General features: G+C 34.6%; 4 protein-coding genes across 5 annotated transcripts; 1 reads left to right on the top strand and 3 right to left on the bottom strand.

Annotated features, from left to right (window-relative positions):
* Window positions 1-1,709: 1,709 nt before the first annotated feature.
* Window positions 1,710-5,546, bottom strand: LOC105642157 (Zinc finger C-x8-C-x5-C-x3-H type family protein). Of its 2 annotated transcripts, none has more exons than XM_020682507.2 (8): window positions 5,229-5,546; window positions 4,919-5,003; window positions 4,665-4,805; window positions 4,468-4,556; window positions 3,315-3,503; window positions 3,006-3,136; window positions 2,718-2,820; window positions 1,710-2,250 (listed from the first exon to the last, which is right to left on the bottom strand). In XM_020682507.2, exons 1-8 carry the CDS (start codon window positions 5,397-5,399, stop codon window positions 2,071-2,073), a joined length of 1,089 nt encoding a protein of 362 aa, XP_020538166.1. In that variant the 5' UTR covers window positions 5,400-5,546; the 3' UTR covers window positions 1,710-2,070. The 2 variants fall into 2 exon arrangements, with proteins under 2 accessions (XP_020538166.1, XP_012082260.1); XM_012226870.3 differs by having other exon boundaries at window positions 4,468-4,559; window positions 5,229-5,545.
* Window positions 5,547-5,758: 212 nt separating this feature from the next.
* Window positions 5,759-12,248, top strand: LOC105642156 (Tetratricopeptide repeat (TPR)-like superfamily protein). The gene is made up of 12 exons (XM_012226869.4): window positions 5,759-6,364; window positions 6,778-6,865; window positions 6,969-7,173; window positions 7,637-7,744; window positions 8,212-8,376; window positions 8,509-9,099; window positions 9,769-9,834; window positions 9,936-10,016; window positions 10,366-10,463; window positions 11,124-11,334; window positions 11,497-11,557; window positions 11,745-12,248. The coding sequence occupies exons 1-12, from the start codon at window positions 5,815-5,817 to the stop codon at window positions 12,080-12,082; spliced, it is 2,562 nt and encodes an 853-aa protein (XP_012082259.1). The 5' UTR covers window positions 5,759-5,814; the 3' UTR covers window positions 12,083-12,248.
* Window positions 12,249-12,403: 155 nt separating this feature from the next.
* Window positions 12,404-14,045, bottom strand: RHL2 (Spo11/DNA topoisomerase VI, subunit A protein). Its single transcript, XM_012226868.4, has one exon. The coding sequence runs from the start codon at window positions 13,881-13,883 to the stop codon at window positions 12,606-12,608; it is 1,278 nt and encodes a 425-aa protein (XP_012082258.1). The 5' UTR covers window positions 13,884-14,045; the 3' UTR covers window positions 12,404-12,605.
* Window positions 14,046-14,191: 146 nt separating this feature from the next.
* On the bottom strand, window positions 14,192-17,022 carry LOC105642154 (thioredoxin-like protein AAED1, chloroplastic). Its single transcript, XM_012226867.4, has 9 exons — window positions 16,815-17,022; window positions 16,598-16,736; window positions 16,467-16,512; window positions 16,231-16,290; window positions 15,836-15,872; window positions 15,570-15,649; window positions 15,318-15,409; window positions 15,022-15,082; window positions 14,192-14,534 (listed from the first exon to the last, which is right to left on the bottom strand). The coding sequence occupies exons 1-9, from the start codon at window positions 16,987-16,989 to the stop codon at window positions 14,475-14,477; spliced, it is 750 nt and encodes a 249-aa protein (XP_012082257.1). The 5' UTR covers window positions 16,990-17,022; the 3' UTR covers window positions 14,192-14,474.
* Window positions 17,023-18,959: the final 1,937 nt, after the last annotated feature.

Raw genomic sequence — 18,959 nt, 5'->3', positions numbered from 1 at the left:
TTTGTATTTTATCCACTCATGTGAAATCCAAGAAAATTTGAAAATTTTAATTTAATAAAAGTTTAATAAGAAAAACGACCAAAATTCGAATTCTAAACTTTTTTATATCGAGAATTATACTTAAAAATTACTCGACGTAAAATGCACGAGCTTGTAATGGTCAAGGAAGAACATAAAAGGAACAGTCAAGGAAATTAAAGACAGATGATAAAAAATGGTATTAGAGGTTCACTTCGCAGAATAGCCCAAAGATGATCTAACATTTCGTCGTGGTAGAAATATATTTTAAAAGAGGGAACATGTGGGGCAGGAAAACCTTTGCTTTGTTCCCTCTAAACAATACAAGCCATATACGTGTGGGTCAAGGTCTCGGATTGTGTATTTGTATTTGTTGCTCGTAAGCTTTCTTCTTCGATCTTCTTCCACCAACTGATCAAAGCTTTGTCCATTGACAAGTTCTTGGATGGTTCAGCCTCCAGAGCTGAAGTCAGTTTTCTTTTTCATGCCACAGTTATAAATTTCAAATATTGGAAACACTAACCCTACAAAGAACAAGAACAAGAACAAATAAAACATCTGCTTTTTGAAATCAAGATCAAATGAACCTTTGCACTTAAAGGAAAAAACAGAGGGTTAAAGAAAGTTATTTGTTGGAGCTTTTGACGCAAAAAGATTGTCACCACAAGATTAGACAGCCTATTGCATACATCAATCCTTTGCTAATCTTGGCTTTTGTGTTGTTAGTGAGCACTAAGTACTATTATTTATTAAATGGACAAGCAATTGCTATTCATTGTCAATAAAGTAACTTGCTTTATGAATAATCATTAAGCATACATTTTCTTGAAATTAAGGATGAATTTGCAGAAAGAAGTGCTGTGGTGTGGTGGTGCCCCTACTTTCCTACTACTGAAAGATGTCCCCGACCACCATGCTGATCGGATAGCTACTTCCATTCACAGTTTATTTTGTAAAATATTGAAAATTTTCCATTTTTTACAAAAAATGGGAAAGGGAATTCAAACTTTGAATGTTCCCTTTTCCAAGTTAGAATTTTATTGGTGGATGTATTTATGACTAGGTATATGATAATAACATGAACACATAAATTAAAATCTATCCAGTTAATTTCGTGTTGAGTTCAGACCATATATAGTACTGTGTAGGGTAAATTATTGCCACTCATTGGTTTCTTGATTCAAAAATTGGTCCATATTCATTGAAAGTTGGGACTTTGAACATTTGCATGTCTTCTGTTGCTTCATAAATATAAATTGTCACAACGACAATTGGATTTATACAATCATTATTGCTTAAAAATGGGTTGCATAACGGCAACATCAACAGTAAAAATTTCCTTTTTGTCGCTTGAGTGGATTTTGATGATGGTAATTTGTCATAGTGATGAACAATATATCCAAATTCTAAATTAGCTCAAAATAATGGCAAACATTCAACTTGAAAAAACCCATCGTTCACAGAGAAAAACAACTACCAGTAATTTTAAAATGCTCTTTTTTTTTTTTTAAAGCCAAGCTAACTTCTATTGTGCTAAGCTTCAAACCCGGCAGATTTGAGCTCAAGTCAGCTCGTTTACACCCCCTACTGAGAATAACCCACTTGTTAATTAACCACAGGGCTGTAATTCTAAGATAGCATCAATTGTTACTAATTTCCACTAACATATTTCTCTGCCAAATCACAAAATCTCAAACAAGAGACATCTCTGAAGCATTCCAATGATCAGAAATTTATCAACCTTCTACATCATTTATGATCTTCCTAATATTATTGACAGGACAGACCCAGCATCAAAACTAGACACAAATTGCATACGCCAAGCGGCACAAATATGAATGAGACTCAGAATCCATATATAGGATAAATAGAAGGTATCATGTAAACATGTGTTGCTGAAATAAGGAAGGCCTCAGTAACTTCTGAAAAGATCTTGCAAAAACACAATCAACAGCTTGTGAGATTGTCACAGGCCAGGGCCATCCTTTCACAGCAGGATCATGGAGTCAACACTTTAAAAGGCATGTAGACAGCAGACTCTGCATTAAGAAACTAATTGACACTGCCAGGCTCTTGAATTTGGATTGATGTTTTTGCTAAACTTGCTTCCAGCTCATTCAACTCGTCCATATCCAGTTCGTCATCATCATCATCATCATCATCTGGATCTTCAACGTTGCCAACAGATTTAGCAGAGGTACTTGGTCCATCAGCAGAAGAATTAGCATTGCCCTGCACAGAAGGAGCAAAAACAGAAATGTTTACTCTACAGTGATGAGATATCTCATTTTTCTACAGTCAACTCATCAGGAACATCCATGTCAGTTTTAAAGATTACAAACAGTAAAGCAAGTATGGGACTTCAATTACATTGGAGACATCAATGCTTCACAAACATATAGAATTCTATTAGCAGCAATGCAAACAAAATGACATTATGCCTATACATATGTGTCATGACATGATTATTATTTGGCACAGAGCAAAAGTGCCATGTTACTTGAGCTGTATGATAAACAAGGAGAAAGCCTTGTTCCTCACCCCCTCCAACACAAACAAACTCAAGCGAGCACTTTCATGGGTGTTGGAAAGGTGGGGGCTGGGACGGGTTCTCTGAACCTAAACAATTATATCTAAGTTCAGATAGGGCCAATTATGAGATCCACAACAAGTCATTTTAATCATTTGATATAATTTACCTTCTCTTCAGGAACATTAGATTGTTCCTCTCTTTGATATTCCTCATACGCCTCAGCATCATCCACAAACACACTAGCATCTGATAGAAATAGCTCACGGCCACTGGAATAACATGAAGAGTACAACACATTTAGCAACCAATGAAATGAACTATGACATATGTAATCACATCTCTTCCCTCTTTGTTACTGTGTCCATTCTACTATGTTGCGTGCAGGAGAGAGAGAGAGAGAGCATTTGTGCGCCATATAAGTGTGTAAAACAACAAAGACAGGAGGAAGAAGTACCTCATTCGATCGTTCTTAGCCCTATCTGCCCTCTGTGCAGCCAAACTAGCATCTCTCTCTTCTGTTTTCTTTTTCTTCCATTGCATGAACAATTCCGGAGTCATAGGTGTTGTAGTTGCTACTTTGGCACGCTAAAACCAAGAATAATAATTTTATTAAAAATTACTGGATGATGAAAGAAATGGCCATGACAGAAAACAATGTATAAACTACTATGCCAAAAAAAAAAAAAAAAAAAAAAAAAAAAAAAAATCCTGCATTCCTGCTCTTAAATCACGGCATTGATAGCTCAAGGAAATATGTTATCACCTGATTTTCAATCTCTTCCTCAATTGATATCTTTTCAGCCTCTTCATCTAAAAGAGCTTTCATCTGAGATTTTAGTACATATCCTGGAGGAAGAGCATGCCGGTAATGACAATCTTTGCCACCATTTGGGCAGACCCAAAACCAGCCATATTGTTTCTTCTCCACAGCTTCTAGAAAGTATTTGCAAACCTGCATATATATTCCCAAACGATATAAGTTGTATGAATAAACTATGAACTAAAGGTTCACCAAGACAAGACAAATATCAGCCCAAATTATGGCCACAAGTTTAAATTAAAATCAAAGACACGATGCTTCTCTTCAGGCTAAGCTGATATCTTTGTAATGTTTGCTTTATCGGATTTCCTTGTGGGTGTAAGCATATGCCTAATGTCACTATGTCATGAACCCATGTATGCCAAATAAAGCACCAAACCTAAAGAATCTCATCTCTTCTAATACATACTCCTCTCTCCCTCTTTCCTTCCTCGAAATTGTTTCTTTTTCAGTACAAGAGATTGCAAACAATTCAAAAACAATCTCTTTTCCCTCTCTAAAACTCATTGTGATTTATCCAATTTATTCACCTCTTCATTGTAATATTTTCGGAGTTTTCTTTCCCTTCCTGAATTGAAACAAACTCTCAGTAGCATCTTGATGTTGCTAATAGGCTTGAAATTATGCCAGCATACATTGTCTTTCCAAGTTTTAAATAAGCTCATACAAATCTAGGTCCACAAGTCCAATTTACATTTACCATTTATCTCTAATTTCCAACCTCAATTGGCCAGGCTCCCAGCAACAATTATGTTGTTTAAGTTAATTAAGTAAGCATTTATATCAGAATATTAAATACACTATTTCTTTATTGCCAAAAGGGACTATCAACAAACATGTTCTGTTTAGTAAAGTTCATAAAACAAAGAGATCATATCCAGCAAAGTACCAATGCCATCTCACTGTGATATCATATTCTGTACATAATACAATTAGGATGCAAAAAGAGAAGCAAGAGTTCAACATTCATATTCAACACATAAACGTGAAGCATGAAAGTAGTCTGAATATTGCAAGTCAATAATGAGGAACTAAAGCTGGCATGTTCTTTAGTTTTCCACACAACAATTCTACTTTTTTTAAGGAGAATACTTACGATGTCAGTAGGTTTATTTTGATTATACTCCGTTTTCTTTGACTCCACAACCTTTTCCAAGGTCTCTTGATCCCAATCCTCCATTGTTTCTTCTAGGAAAAACCAAAACCAAATACACATGAACAACCACAAAAAATGAATCCTCATAAATAACAAATGGAGAACAATCAAACAAACTAAATTTGTTATGCAATAACCTTGGTCACGCTTATCGCTGTAAATATCGATCTTTTCTCCCTTCCTCTGAACATTCAAATCATGTGAAAACTTGCATTTGAAACCTTTAGCACATTGTCCCACTTTAAAGAACTCACATAGTATAGACTTGGGGTCAACGCCTGATTACATGTGCAATTATTAGCATAAGCTACATTCAACTAAACTATGCATATAATAGAAGCTCACAACTATTCATAGTATATTCTATTAGGGTTTAGAGAGAGAACATTACCAATTGGAACTTTTGGCTGACTAACAGCCACCTTGAACAATTCATTCAGCTCCTTTTCTTTGGCCTTATCTTCCTCTTTCTTTTTCTGATAATTCAATAACTCTCTTAATCAAATTTAGCAGCACAAATAAACTTTAAAAAAAAAAAAAAAAAAAAAAAAAAAAAAAAGTAAAGCAAGATGCTTTGCCAACTTTTCAATGGAAGTAGAAGCAAATTAGAGATCAATGCAATAGATTAGCTAGATGCACAAAAAGAAATAACAGAAAACAAATTAATAAGGGACAAAAGAAAAAAGTAAATATAATCGGACCTTAGCGGCGGCCTTTGAAGCGTCAGGTTTGGGCTGTACGGATTGCTTGAGATTCTGTACATATTTCTGGACATTTTTGCTCTTGTTTTTGTTCTTGAGACCGAAGGTCTTATCTTCTACGATCTTCTGCTTCTTCGCTAAATCGGTTTTTGACTGCTGCTTCGGAGGCATTTCTTATTTGCATCCAATGAACGACCGACGCCCGCCGCTAAACGCCTGCTTTCTGGATAAGATGGTGGCTAGGGCTTTTATTTTGACGTTATTCTACAAAGTCCGGTGAGGAGAGGAGTGGTGGCGGGGGCCGTGATGCAAGGGGGCTTTTGTACTTTTGGTTTTTGATCGAGAAGGTGCATTTAATTGGGTTTGGACTGGCCTGTCTATTTATGGGCTGGGCTTTTTCGAATTTTAAGGCCTACCTCTAGTCCTTCCCACCAACAAACGCCGTCGTTTTCATTCAATTTGGGAGCTTCCTCGACCAAAAATACCAACCTTTCAAATTCAATCCAAAAAACTTTGCCAAATAGCATAAAACCCCATTGCCTAAACCCACCCCAAAAAGAACAATAACGGTTGGAAAAAATCAAGAATGAGAGAGCTTGTCATTCTGAGCTCATCCTCCATTGTTACTCCTCCAAATCCATCTTCCTCTTCTACTCCTCACCACCATTCTCCAAAACCTAGAGCCAAATCCTCACCTCACAATCTTTTCCCTGCCCCTTCCAAATCAATATCTACCGTCCATTCCCGCTCTCCTCCTCTCTCCAGCGCTCGAGAGGACCTCTCCCGCCACAAGTCTCTCCTCAACTACTACCTCGACCTAGCTTCTAAGCTTGCCGAGGATGGCCGCCTTCATGACTTCTCTATAATTGCAGAGTCCGTTATTGCTTCAGGTGTTGAGGCTTCACAGTTTGTTGCTGGACTTAATGTGGTTTCTTTGGCCAAGGGAATTTCAAAGAATCTTGGAGAGGGAAATGTAGAGAGTGTTGATGAGGTTTTGAGGAGAGTTGAGAAGTCGGGAATTCCTCCGTCGAAGCTTTTTGATGGGGTGGCTATGGAATTGCTTAGAACAGAGTGTGTACGGATTGTGAATAGTGGTAACCTGGAAGAAATCGTTGGTTTAATGGAGATTCTTGCTGGTAAGACTTTTTCGTTAATGATGAGCTTTTTTAGTCTCTAACCAATTGAATTATTATTGAAGCAATTCACATAAGCATATTGGACTATTCATACTCTAGAAATTGTATACGATATGTGTAGTAAAAGAGTTATCTTTCTAGTTTCTGCTACCGAAATCTTCTTCAAGATATTTTTTTTAAGTGTTATTGTAAGAACAAATGGGAGCTCAATATGTCCTCTTGGGCAGGTTTATTTCTTGCCTAAACGAGAGGGGACCCAAAGAGTTTAGTACGATTTGTATGATAACCCATTTTTGTGTATGCATATGGAAGTGATCGTAAGAGATTTTTGATTGAATGTTGCATGCTTGAAGATTCAGTACACAGTTGTTCTTGTATGATTGAGATTCTTGCATTGGATGTTCCCTTTGCAGGCTTTGGATTCTGCATCAGAGAACTAGTGGAGCCATCTCAAGTTATTAAAATCTGTATTCATAAACGTAATCCACAGATGGCAGTGAGGTACTATCATTCTTTTTCAATGAGTTGGTTGTTTAGACATTTTTCACTGGTTATTTCAAGTTTGATTGTCACATTTGATATTTTTCTTATTGTTGTATTGCAGGTATGCAAGTCTCTTTCCACATGAAGGTATATTATATTGTACCATCATAAATAAATTTGGGAAAAGAGGGGACTTGGATTCTGCTTTGGCAGCATACGAAGCATCTAAGGAGCACTCAAGTGTTCCTAATATGTATGTTTGTCGTGCAACAATTGATGTTTGTGGTCTCTGTGGCGACTATATGAAATCCAGGTATATTTATGAGGTACTTGCCTTGATTCCTTGACTGTCTTCACCTTTCTTGCACTTCATTTGGTTTAAATGTGTTAACCATCTTCAATGGATGCACCATATATTAAAAAAAAAACGTAAGTAAGGAGCTCATGAAGGATGCTCTACTTTATAGAAGACTACAACCAACTTTGCGAAGTGCATGTTCCTTCTGCCTATATTTATTACAAAATCTGGCTATGGCTGTCAGAATAGATTGGTCAGCAAGCATACTGACCTTTTCTGTAGGTTTATTGCCTTTGACCTTTGATCATCTTGGACATAACGGGAACTGGATTCAGTATTTAACTTTATAGTTATTTAATTACATATTTCTGCTCTAGAAATCTTGTCATCATTTTACTTTAAAACTTCTTTTACCTATCAAATCAAACTTTAATGTCATATCACTTAAAAAAGTTGCTGAGAACTTTCTTTGACCTTGAATTTTACTCCAGGACATTTGCAAGCAGAAGGTCATCCCAAATATCTATGTTTTCAACAGTCTCATGAATGTGAACGCCCGTGATTTGGGTTACACATGGCATGTATACAAGAGCATGCAAGTAACTCTCTTACGCTTTCTCTCCTTCCACACATGCATTGCTGCAAATGCGCATAAAACACAAATTTATGCACCTTTCATGTCCTTTAAAGTTTAGCTCTATTATGTAGTGGAGTATCCATATACAAATATGTTTCTCTATGCATTTGCTTTATCATCTTCATGAGCTTTTGACTTTTCCTTTACTATTTATTTGTTTAGACATAAAAAATAATCAAAATTCCATTAAAAAAAAATCAAAATACTGAAAGGAAAGGATATCCTTCAATTTTTTATAAAATTCTTTTTTCATGTTTTATATCATAATAATACTGTAAAAACATCAAGCAAACATGTATATATTTTTCTTTAGTGCAGTGTAAAAATTAATTGATATTACGTTTTTCCTTGCCATAATTTAAAGGTAGAATATTTATGCATTCACATTATCCATACAATATGATAGACCTATTTATCCCACAAATCCAGGATCTCGGCGTAACAGCAGATATGACATCTTACAACATCCTTTTGAAGGCATGCTCTTTTTCCAGAAGAGTGGACTTGGCCCAAGACATTTATCGAGAAGTGAAGCAGTTGGAATCAGCAGGACTTTTGAAGTTGGATGTCTTCACATACTGCACCATCATTAAGGTAAATCTCTCTGCAGCATATGATTGGCAATCTCAACATCTCTTCATAGATAATCTCATTATCCTTATGTGCTTCTTAGTTGGTTGTGATTTTTATGCTCGTCAGTGACTTTTGCAAACTTTGTTGATTCAGATCTTTGCTGACACAAAATTATGGCAAATGGCATTAAAAATTAAAGAAGATATGCTATCATCCGATGTTACTCCTAATACATTTACATGGTCATCACTGATCAGTGCCTGTGCCAATGTGGGTCTTGTAGAGCAGGCAATTAAATTATTTGAAGAGATGCTTTTAGTTGGCTGTGAACCAAATTCACAGTGTTGCAACATCCTTTTACATGCTTGTGTAGAGGCTTGCCAGTATGATAGAGCTTTTCGGCTTTTCCAGACCTGGAAAGGAAGTGAAGTCCAGGATAGTACCGTTGGAGATCGAAATGGCACTAGCAATAGTACAAATACAGGGCATGCAGACAAAGATAATATAACTACTGTGCAAAAACTAGCATCTAATTCACATTATTTAACCTTTATTAAGAAACTTCCCTTCACGCCCTCATCAACAACATATAATATATTAATGAAAGCATGTGGCAGTGATTACCGCCGTGCAAAGACCTTGATGGATGAGATGAAGAGAATGGGCCTTTCTCCCAATCATATAAGCTGGTCAATATTGATTGATATATGTGGAAGTTCAGGCAATGTGGAGGGTGCCATACAGGTGTGAATACAGTTGATCTTTGTTTTAGCTGTGCCTAGTTTTATCTGTATCTTGTGTATAATATCTATGGTACCATTGCTGCTGGTTGAATTAGGATCCAGATCCAATAATCATATCTCACTTGTCAGAAACGAGAGGAAAAGTAAAACACATACACACATGAACACAAGGACACACTAGTTAAGAAATTTGAATTCTATTTGATGTAACTGATTTGTGGAATATGGATATCATATGCTGCTATAAGCTAGCATCATATCAGGTGGTAACGCGTGCCTTTAATTGTATCCTATCGAACACTCATCAGTTCAATAAGTTTCTCTTGTGTTACTGATTAAGGCTTGGCGCTTAAAATTTTATTTTTGGAAGTAACTAAAAGTTATGGGCCTTAAAGAATAATGCTTGTACATATTCACAAGACCTCTCATTTAAGCTACTTGCTTCCTTTCTTTAGAATCATGTAAACTGCAGCTGAAGCTCACTGAAGTTTCTTTTCTTTCTTTATTTGCATTATGAATGCAACTACCAGTTTTCTTCTCAAACTATTCTTCTCTTTTCCTGTCTGTTGTTACATCCTTTTCTTTTTCTTATAATTTTTAAGCCATATTGCTGTGGATGGAATTTCATAAGAACACATGTTTTCTGATGGGATTTTTTTCCTCAGTGCAGATTTTGAAGGACATGCGCATGGCTGGAATAGAACCTGATGTCGTTGCATATACAACAGCTATTAAGGTTTGAAGCTTTCTTTATACGTTGGATCATAGACTTATTTACACTTTTTGCTGAGTTTGATTTTCCCTATAAGAGATTCATCATGATTTTTTGGTTCATAGGTTTCTGTGGAAAGTAAAGATTTGAAGCTGGCATACTCATTATTTGCGGAAATGAAAAGACACCAAATAAAACCAAATTTGGTAAGTTCTATGAGCTTCTTTGCTTATTTCCTGACTTATGATGATTTTTCTGCTTAGAAAATCTCTGTTTTTACTTCACATAAATTTGCTGCTTTAAGATGTTGGAAAATTAATGAATTGATTAAAGGATTTCTATTGAAATGCTTAACAAGTTCTTTTCTTAGTTATCAAGATGGCTGAAGATAAAAGATCTCTTAATCTAGCAGATATCATTATACTTTCCATTTCTACAGCAACATGAAATAAATTATGTGAATTTCATTTCTCATGCTGCCTTGTTCATGTTTTAAGTCACTACAGCTTGCCTATGGCTTGAATACGTCTTTGATGTCCTTTTAACCTTTTTCAGGTCACATACGACACATTGCTAAGAGCTCGAACCAGATATGGTTCCTTAAAGGAAGTACAACAATGCTTGGCTATATATCAGGATATGAGGAGAGCAGGGTATTGTTATAATTCCTAACTATATGAATATTCTTCAATGCCCTTGCTTTTAATCATATTTGTATCTCCAAAAGATGTCCACTTCGAGTATGAACCCATTTTTACAAATGCTGTTGTTCTCTCACCGTCTGTCTCTCATGCACACACATAATTAAAATGATGCCATAATCCTTCAACAAATTTTGCCTGTTCCGAAATCTGCATCCTGAGTTGCAAGCTGTGAAAGCACTTGTCATCTTTGACACTTATCCTCATGTCTTGTCAAGCAAGTATTCTAAATACAATAATATCGAAATTAGTCCTTGCATGCTAATTTGACGCAAAAATTTGTGCATTATGATACTTCACTATGTGGACATTTGTTGAGCTGATCTATGGCTTAGATGGAAGGGCTTTGGAAAACCATACAAGGAGCTCTTTAACATGTTTTTAACAGATTCATGTGTTGAAAATTATACCAAGCTATAATGACGATTATCAAACTTTAATAATAGACTTTTGCAACTTATGTGTCCAGTTATGTATGTATACATTCATCATGTATTGTTCTAAAATGTACAAGGATTCAGTGAGAGTAGCATTCCTGGCTGTATATTGTGGATAATTTGGTATAAAATCAATTAGGTTTACTTTTCTTGTAATTTTGTACTGGGATTGCAGGTACAGATCCAACGATTACTATCTTAAGCTACTAATAGAGGAATGGTGTGAAGGAGTAATACGAGATAATGATCAGACCCAGGACCAGGTTCAATCTCACAAAAGAACCAACTTTGGGAGACCCCACAGTCTTCTTCTTGAGAAAGTTGCAGCACACTTGCAGAACAATGCTGCTGAAAGCATATCAGTTGACCTGCAGGGCCTGACAAAGGTAAATTTAATCAGTAAATGATATGCTGAATATTTTTTTCGGATTATTTGGTAATGAATCCTAGCACTGATCTTAATCATCATTGGTCTTTAAGACTTCATATGCTAGTTCTGGTCATAGTTCACTTTATACTGCTAATACCTCTTTAACACATCTTGACAGCTTGAAGCTCGGATTGTGGTTCTTGCAGTTCTCCGAATGATCAAAGAGAATTTCACTTCAGGTATGGTAACAATCTTATACTAAGAAAGAACTGATCATGAGTGTCCTTTATGGATCAATGTATGCATATACACATTCAAACTTTGCAGAAAAATACAACATGAGTTGTACACAAGTTGTTTGAATAGAGATAAGTTAGTTGCCTATAATTTCAAGCATGTTGAGCCATCGCTTGTTTCTGATCTCAGGACATTCAGTAAAAGATGACATGTGGATAACCTTAGGAGTCGATAAAGTAAGTATGCTTCCTGCCACAGGGAAGTCAGAGGTGAAAGATGCAATCTTTGAACTTCTGCAGAATGAATTAGGGCTTGAGGTACTGATTGCAGTTCCTAGATTTATGGTTAACCTAGAGATGGATTTGGAAAACCCTCTTGATTCAGATTCAAAATGGCTAAAAAGTTTTGAAAGAGATAGGAAGATGGTGTCTTCCCCTCGGCGACCTATAGCCGTACAGAGGTTGAAGGTCACAAGGAATTCATTGCATGATTGGCTGCATAGACGAGCAGGTGCTATTAGAAGGTGATTATTGTTTCTGTACAAATGCAATATTTGTATATTATTTGTACATGTACTCTTTTTTTTTTACCAGTCTGTGATTCATTCAAGCAGCAGGCCACAATGCTATGCCTATGATACAAGATAAAATGTAACTTACAGAATATATTGTAATAAAAGAGCTATTTCCCATCTATGATATGTTTCATTCCCTCCACCCTATCATCATTATTATTTCTGCTTCCCATAAGGTATAACCGTTCATTTCCTCCAATATACCATAGTTGCCATAATGGTAAAATGTTTAGGAATTGGATGTGTTGGTACTTTCAAAAGTCAAAGGTAGAGATTCACAAACTGACCACCGAGTACTTTCAAATTAAATCCAATGACATTACAAAGAGAATGTTCTATAGTGAAACTTAAACATTGTTACAATTATCATGATTCATACGAGTACATGAAAATCTAAGGATAACTAACATTTGAAAACAAGAAATACATTCTGCAACCATTTCAAACTCAACATTCGCTCAAAGCTTTCAATTCCATCAAAGCCAATCCTGCTGCTGCAGCTTCAATGGCAAATAAACCTCAGACAAATACTGAAACCCAAATGAGCTCAAAGCCTGAATCTCAGCCTTCTGCTTCGTCTTCACCATCAAACTCAACTCTTCAACCCATCCCGGATTCTTCTTCACAAAATCCTCCTCCAATAAATCCTTCCCAGTCTTAATATCCTGCTCTGTCATCGGCAACCGACACTGATCCGGTATCTTATACTTGTCAAGATCACTAGGCCTAATTCCTAGCCATTTAATATCTGGAGTAGTCAAATTAGCGCTGTCATATGACATGTTCTTTGACCCACAACCATACACAGACAAAATCTTCAACCCATAAGGATCACTATCCACCAATGCCAAGACAGGCAATTTCAGCTCCATTTTCATTTTCCTCAAGAACAATCTTGTTGCTACATCAGGCTGTCCTTTAGCTGTGACAATAATACATGGAAACCTATTATAAAACCTATCTTCTGCTAGCCTAATATAAGCTGCATCCTTCTCAACTAGAAGTATAAACAATGCATCACTTTGCATATCCCCAACTCTGTCAATATTGGGTGGAATTGCTTTCCCTCCCATTCCCATTTTGGTACAATCAATCATATCTCCATTATCACTGAAAATCAATCTCCCGACTACCACTCCTTTCTCTGCAGCAATTACATTGAGAGATGACCTAGTACACCCAAGCATACACGACACGTCGTCTAAAACGGAATCGGATTGGGTCTGGTCTTGAAAGAGCTTGACATCGGTGTAGAAAAGGTCTCGCTTTGTGACATGGATGTTTTTAAGGCAGAGTTGGTGGACTAGAGACAGGATTTTGGTTGTGATAGTGGATTTGCGTACAGAGGAGATGTTAGCGAATGGGCGGAGGGTATTTTTGTCTTTTAAGACGATGCGGTCGAGCTCAGGGACATAGAGTTGATTAGTGGCGGCGCGTGAAGGGACGTTAAAGGAAAAGCCCTGGCCGGAGAGGATGGAGTGGGTGAGAGAAAGGACTAAGGATTCGATGACGGATTGGACGGAGGAGAGAGGTAAATCAGAGACCTCGCGGCAGGTGGTCGAGAGGGAGAGGTCGGCGAGGGTCAAGGGCTTTGACGAGGTTGAGGCGGAGACAGTAGACTCTAAGAGGGATTGTAGAGATTCAAGGATTACAGAGTCTGGCTTTAGGCGGTTTTTAAAAGGGAGTTCCGGTTGGCCGTTGGAGGATTCCGGATCTGCGCGGCGGCGTTTCTTGGTTTTGGTGGTGTCGGCCATTTGCGGGATTTAGAGGTAGAGAGGCGGGAAACTGAACATTTTCCAGTCCATGTTAGGTCTGGTGATGGAAAGAAGTAGCCGTTTTCAATCAATTAAAACGACGACGTATTGTACTCGGACTGCATTGCGCGAGGCCCGATGGGTCATCCTTGTCTAATCTGAATCTCACACATTTCCTGAACCGTTTGCATAATACATTCAGAAAATGAGAATGCCAATTCCCTTCAAATTCTGACATTGTCATTTTAGATATTTCAGATATACCAGCAAAAAGAAGTACCTTTAACGTACACATTTACAAAGCTATGGATAATGCAAGACACATAACCTTGACCTTTAACACATTCGTTTATAAGCTATATGATACACAAAACCCTGAAGTATTCTTCTATACAGTAGAAATTTTGGGTCTAAAATACATTTTACATTGGTAAAAAGAAACCTCAGATTGCAATTAGTGAAATGTTTTGGACCATGTTCATTTGCAGTGAAGGCTCCAATCTTTGAACTTGTCCAGCAATGAAGCAACTAGGTATAATGGGACCTTTGAATGAGACACTAGCGTTGTAGCTAAAGAATATGGCATTTTCTTCATGAGCAACAAGCTTTCAATATTTCTTCAATATCTGGATCATCTCCAGCTTCTTTATCCTGAACAAATGAAAGAAACTTACACTATAATGAAACCATACTAACAAACCATGAATCAGCGAAGTTTAAGGCACTTCATAAGGAGTGCAAATTATAATAGAACAACTGACATGCAAATTAGAAATAACGATTCGGTTCATAAAAAAGTGTAAAAATCTGCTCTATTTTTAACCCTATTGAAGAAATTAAAAGAAGCAATTCAATTCAGGTTCCGTGAGGGAAATTACTATGGATTCCAAATATAAAAATCTCTGACATGCAAGTCTACTGCCTATACCCTTTCCAAATGTTAATCATCACCAATGAATGTTTTCTATGTTATTCTGATAATGTGACTATTACACATCAACTTCAAACTGTCCACTTTCCTACCTTTATATATGTCCATGAATCAAGAGACTTTGAGCTTTGATGGATCAACATGCTTGCTCTCAAATTTACTAAATCAGAACGAGAGAGGATTAAACAGCAAATGATAGGAACTAACCTTGTGGATATATGAGATATTTGTTTTGCCAGGACCTGCAACTATAATTCCACCTTGCTGCCTGTGAATCAATGCAATTCATATGTATTAAACAACTTTTACCACTTCTAGAAATTACTGTAAACCTGTTATTTAGACCATACCATGAAATATCAAATATGATAACAATGATTCAATTGGGTCTGACAAGTGTACAAGGTAAATAAAGCAAAACAACCAAAAAAAAAAAAAATTAATTTGACTACTTCTAAATCTCAATAAGGATTGCTGCAATACATGATTCACTGTTCACCTACCAGCCACCTCTGGAGACAGTATCCTTTTCAAATGAAAGTTTCCAGTCTTGTCGATAACCTTCCATGTACAACTGTATTATCTTGAGACCAGCCTACATGTTACACAGTTGACTGATAAGATCATTTATTTACAACGGAATGGTATACAAACTCGAAGGCATAAAATTTTGCTAGCATCTCATCTATAAGCCGCCAGCATCCAAAAGACTAAAAGGAATCCCTACATAACTGAATGTAATATTTCTTACATACTTTAGGAGTAAATGTGGTTGAAACCCCGGAAACAAATTTTAGTGCCTCGTATGATGAGTGGGTAGGATCTGCATACACTTCTGAAACGGGAGAAAAAAAAACAATGTTTTGTCAATAAAATTGCAATAAGAAGAAAGGCAACCCTATTATTTGCTCTGGAAGAATTCCTTCAGCAATTCACCCAGATTTTGAATTGCACCTACTTGTGATAAATGTAAACTAGAATAAAATGCAATTACTCAATTCAACTTCTATAAGAAAGATACCTCCTTTGAATTTAGTTTGCTCAGAGAATGTTTTTGCCTGCATCAAGTAACTAATAATCGTAATCGAAAATATCCAACCAATTTACAATATGCATCAAATTTCACATTCATATGGAAGAAAGCATGACATACATAATTTAACGTTAAGAAAGTGCAGTTAAAGTGCATCTGTGCACGCTTAAGTACTCTATAGCAATGTCCATTTGTTTTTTCAAGTTGGAAAACATTTAATTAACTGCAACTAAAGTCCATCATTCTTACTGTAGAGATAGCATCGGAAATGCATAAAAAAATCGAAGACAAGCATGAACACACAATCATCTATAGATACTTGCAGATGCTAAAACAATTATGCATAAACATTACTCAATATTATCTTATCAACGTATTCCAACCTGATCAACGCTGCCTGGTCCAATTAAAACAAGTGCCACTCCAGATGCATCCATTATGTCCTATTAACATATCAAAAGCAATGATATAACAGCCATAGATACATTTAATAACTGCAAATAGTTAAGAATGGGAGCTCAACCATCCCTAATTAAGTAAATTTGCTCCTTTAACCTCCCAAACAGGAGGTAATAAACGACATAAAAATTTCAGTACTAGGATATAATTATGCAATTACCTTCTTGGCAGCAAGATAATCAGCACGTTTCCTACAAAGAACACATCTGAAAGCCCACAGAAAAGGTAAGATAGACTTTCTTGAAATCTGTAACTAATTATAGATTTAGTAATATAATAAATTATTAATACCCAAAATGACGGGCAAATGCAACAACAGCTTTCCTATCTTTCCATAAATCGGAAATTGGAATTCCATTTCCATCCAAATCAAACACCTTCACCGTATCCAATAAAAACGCGTCGTTCACCAAACCCGAAGATTTAGTTCCTACTCAAATCAGAAAAACGTTTAAATATATAATTAACTTCAGTAATTAGGCATTAAGTGTATAATTGTAATACTTACCAGGAGATCCAGAGATTGCAGAGCAGACAATTCGACTTTGATGCTTGGAGAAGAGGTTAACTCGGTTAGGTGATGGAGTGAGAAGTAGACGTGTCGAAGCATTACTGGTGATAACGCTGAGTTGAGAAATTTTCGGGGAGAAAGCAATAGAGTGAGAAACCGCCATTTCTGCCATTGCCTCTCTCGGTCGTTGGCTATTCTTTTGTGAAAGGCGGGAGTTACACGTCGTAGTTTTTTTTTTTTTTTTTTTTTTTTTTTAAAGGACACGTGGTAGCTCTAAATGCACAGGAATTTGATCATAATTTTTTTTTTTTTTAAATAAAAGATGAATTTATTAAGCAAAATGGTCAATTTTAATTTTCTCAGTAAAATAATCCTGTTATATATATTTAATTTAAATATTTTTAATAATATAAATTAGAGAAGGAGAATGGTGAGATATGGAAAGAGAAAGACGTTTTAGATTGTTTTGTTTAAGGAGATAATTTGTAAATTTTGTTTTAGGATAAAAGAAGTAAAATAAGGTATTTTACAATCTTTAACTAGAAGCTACTCATTATTTAGTTTATCATTTTTGTTATTTATCAAAAATGATATTTTAATTTTCATTAACAAAAAATTGAATATAATAATATATAAAATGTAAATAAAATTATAAAAATAACTGATAATTAAATAAAATATTTACTGCATTTTGATTTTCTTTCATATATATATATATATATATATATATATATATATATATATATATATATATATATATATTTATAAAATTTGAATAAAAAATACTCGTAAATTCAAATGATAGTAATTTAAAAAGCTTAAATTTATTATATAATAAGAAAATATTTACTCAACAATAATAATAGTAACAATAATATGTTTATAGAAAATAATGATAATTCTATTAAAGAAAAAGTTAATAATACTTGTAATAAAAATAAAATTAAACCAATTTATGCGAATGTGTATAAATTATTTTTTATAATACATGAAATGATTATAGACTTAAAATTATAATATTTTACACATAAATACAAAGTAAATTTTAGATGATTGTTAATGTTCATTTACGATTGATAACGATTAACATTAATAACACATAGAATAATATTAATATTAAATTTAATTTAATAAAGATTAAAATTATACATTAACGATTGAGAACAATCAGTCGAGAGCAAAATGTTCAGTGTATTCTTAATAGTTTTAAATCCTTGATAATAAAAGTAAAAAAACTTTTAACGATCAAAGTAAATAAAACTTGCCCAAATAAAGTAATTATATATATTGCAATTATATATAATATGTAATTCTTAATAAAGATAGACAAAACTTTACAATAGAATTATAATTCTTAATTAAAATATGACAATACTTTTATAATATTGTATAATTTAAAATTTTTAATTGATATATGACTTCTCAATTAGGTGTTATATTAAAATTTTCACTTTATTAAATTTATAATTATTTTGTACATCATTAAACATTTCTTTTTTTTTTAATAATTTTATCTTATTTTTTAACTAATAGAATTTAAATCTAATAGAAAACTAATATTAGCCAATCAAATCAAATTATTTTTATTTTTCAACAAATAAAATTAAAATTTTTAAAAATATTTTTCTCAATTTATAATTTTAGTAGTTTTTTTTTTTAATCCTAATTCCCCTCATTGTTTCCACTTTTATACTCTCTCCCTTCATAAATATCTATCGTTTAAGGGTCATACGCAATAATTAAGTAATTAATTTTTCTAAATTATAACAAAAGTTTATTAATTTAATTAAATTGCCATTTTCTTTAGATAATTAATAATTAATGTGTTTAATATATATAAAACGGTAAGATTGAGAAAAATTCATTAATTACTCTTTAATATTCTCAAATGATTTATATATATGGAAAAATTACTCTAAATGACTTTATTTTATTTATGGATATTGGGAGTATCTATTATAGATTATATAATATAATTATAGATTATAGATAGCTTAGGTGTGATTGAATTTTAGAATTATTTGAAAATTTTTTTTAAACGGAGGACATTTGGGCTTTAAGCCCCCAATCAAACAGAAGAACAGCGTTCCACTCAAAAAAACAGTAGAACAGCGATTGCTGGATGTTTGACGTCCGTGATTA

Source organism: Jatropha curcas, chromosome 2 (assembly GCF_041381405.1).
Source record: "Jatropha curcas cultivar XTBG-Jc1 chromosome 2, XTBG_Jcur_1.0, whole genome shotgun sequence".
In the NCBI taxonomy this organism is placed as follows: domain Eukaryota; kingdom Viridiplantae; phylum Streptophyta; class Magnoliopsida; order Malpighiales; family Euphorbiaceae; genus Jatropha; species Jatropha curcas.
Note: the sequence above shows the minus strand (reverse complement) of the source record. Positions and strands in the feature narration are given on the sequence as shown.

Excerpts from the sequence above, each read along its gene's own strand:
- LOC105642157 (XM_012226870.3), bottom strand. The coding sequence starts at position 5,399 with ATGCCTCCGAAGCAGCAGTCAAAAACCGATTTAGCGAAGAAGCAGAAG. Across the intron at positions 5,004-5,228 it reads CTTCAAAGGCCGCCGCTAAG|AAAAAGAAAGAGGAAGATAA; the intron begins GTCCGATTATAT and ends TTGAATTATCAG. Across the intron at positions 4,806-4,918 it reads TCAGCCAAAAGTTCCAATTG|GCGTTGACCCCAAGTCTATA; the intron begins GTAATGTTCTCT and ends ACATGTAATCAG.
- LOC105642156 (XM_012226869.4), top strand. The coding sequence starts at position 5,815 with ATGAGAGAGCTTGTCATTCTGAGCTCATCCTCCATTGTTACTCCTCCA. Across the intron at positions 9,100-9,768 it reads ATGTGGAGGGTGCCATACAG|ATTTTGAAGGACATGCGCAT; the intron begins GTGTGAATACAG and ends TCCTCAGTGCAG. Across the intron at positions 10,017-10,365 it reads ACCAAATAAAACCAAATTTG|GTCACATACGACACATTGCT; the intron begins GTAAGTTCTATG and ends AACCTTTTTCAG.
- RHL2 (XM_012226868.4), bottom strand. The coding sequence starts at position 13,883 with ATGGCCGACACCACCAAAACCAAGAAACGCCGCCGCGCAGATCCGGAA.
- LOC105642154 (XM_012226867.4), bottom strand. The coding sequence starts at position 16,989 with ATGGCAGAAATGGCGGTTTCTCACTCTATTGCTTTCTCCCCGAAAATT. Across the intron at positions 16,291-16,466 it reads ATTATCTTGCTGCCAAGAAG|GACATAATGGATGCATCTGG; the intron begins GTAATTGCATAA and ends ATATGTTAATAG. Across the intron at positions 15,410-15,569 it reads CAACCACATTTACTCCTAAA|GCTGGTCTCAAGATAATACA; the intron begins GTATGTAAGAAA and ends TGTAACATGTAG.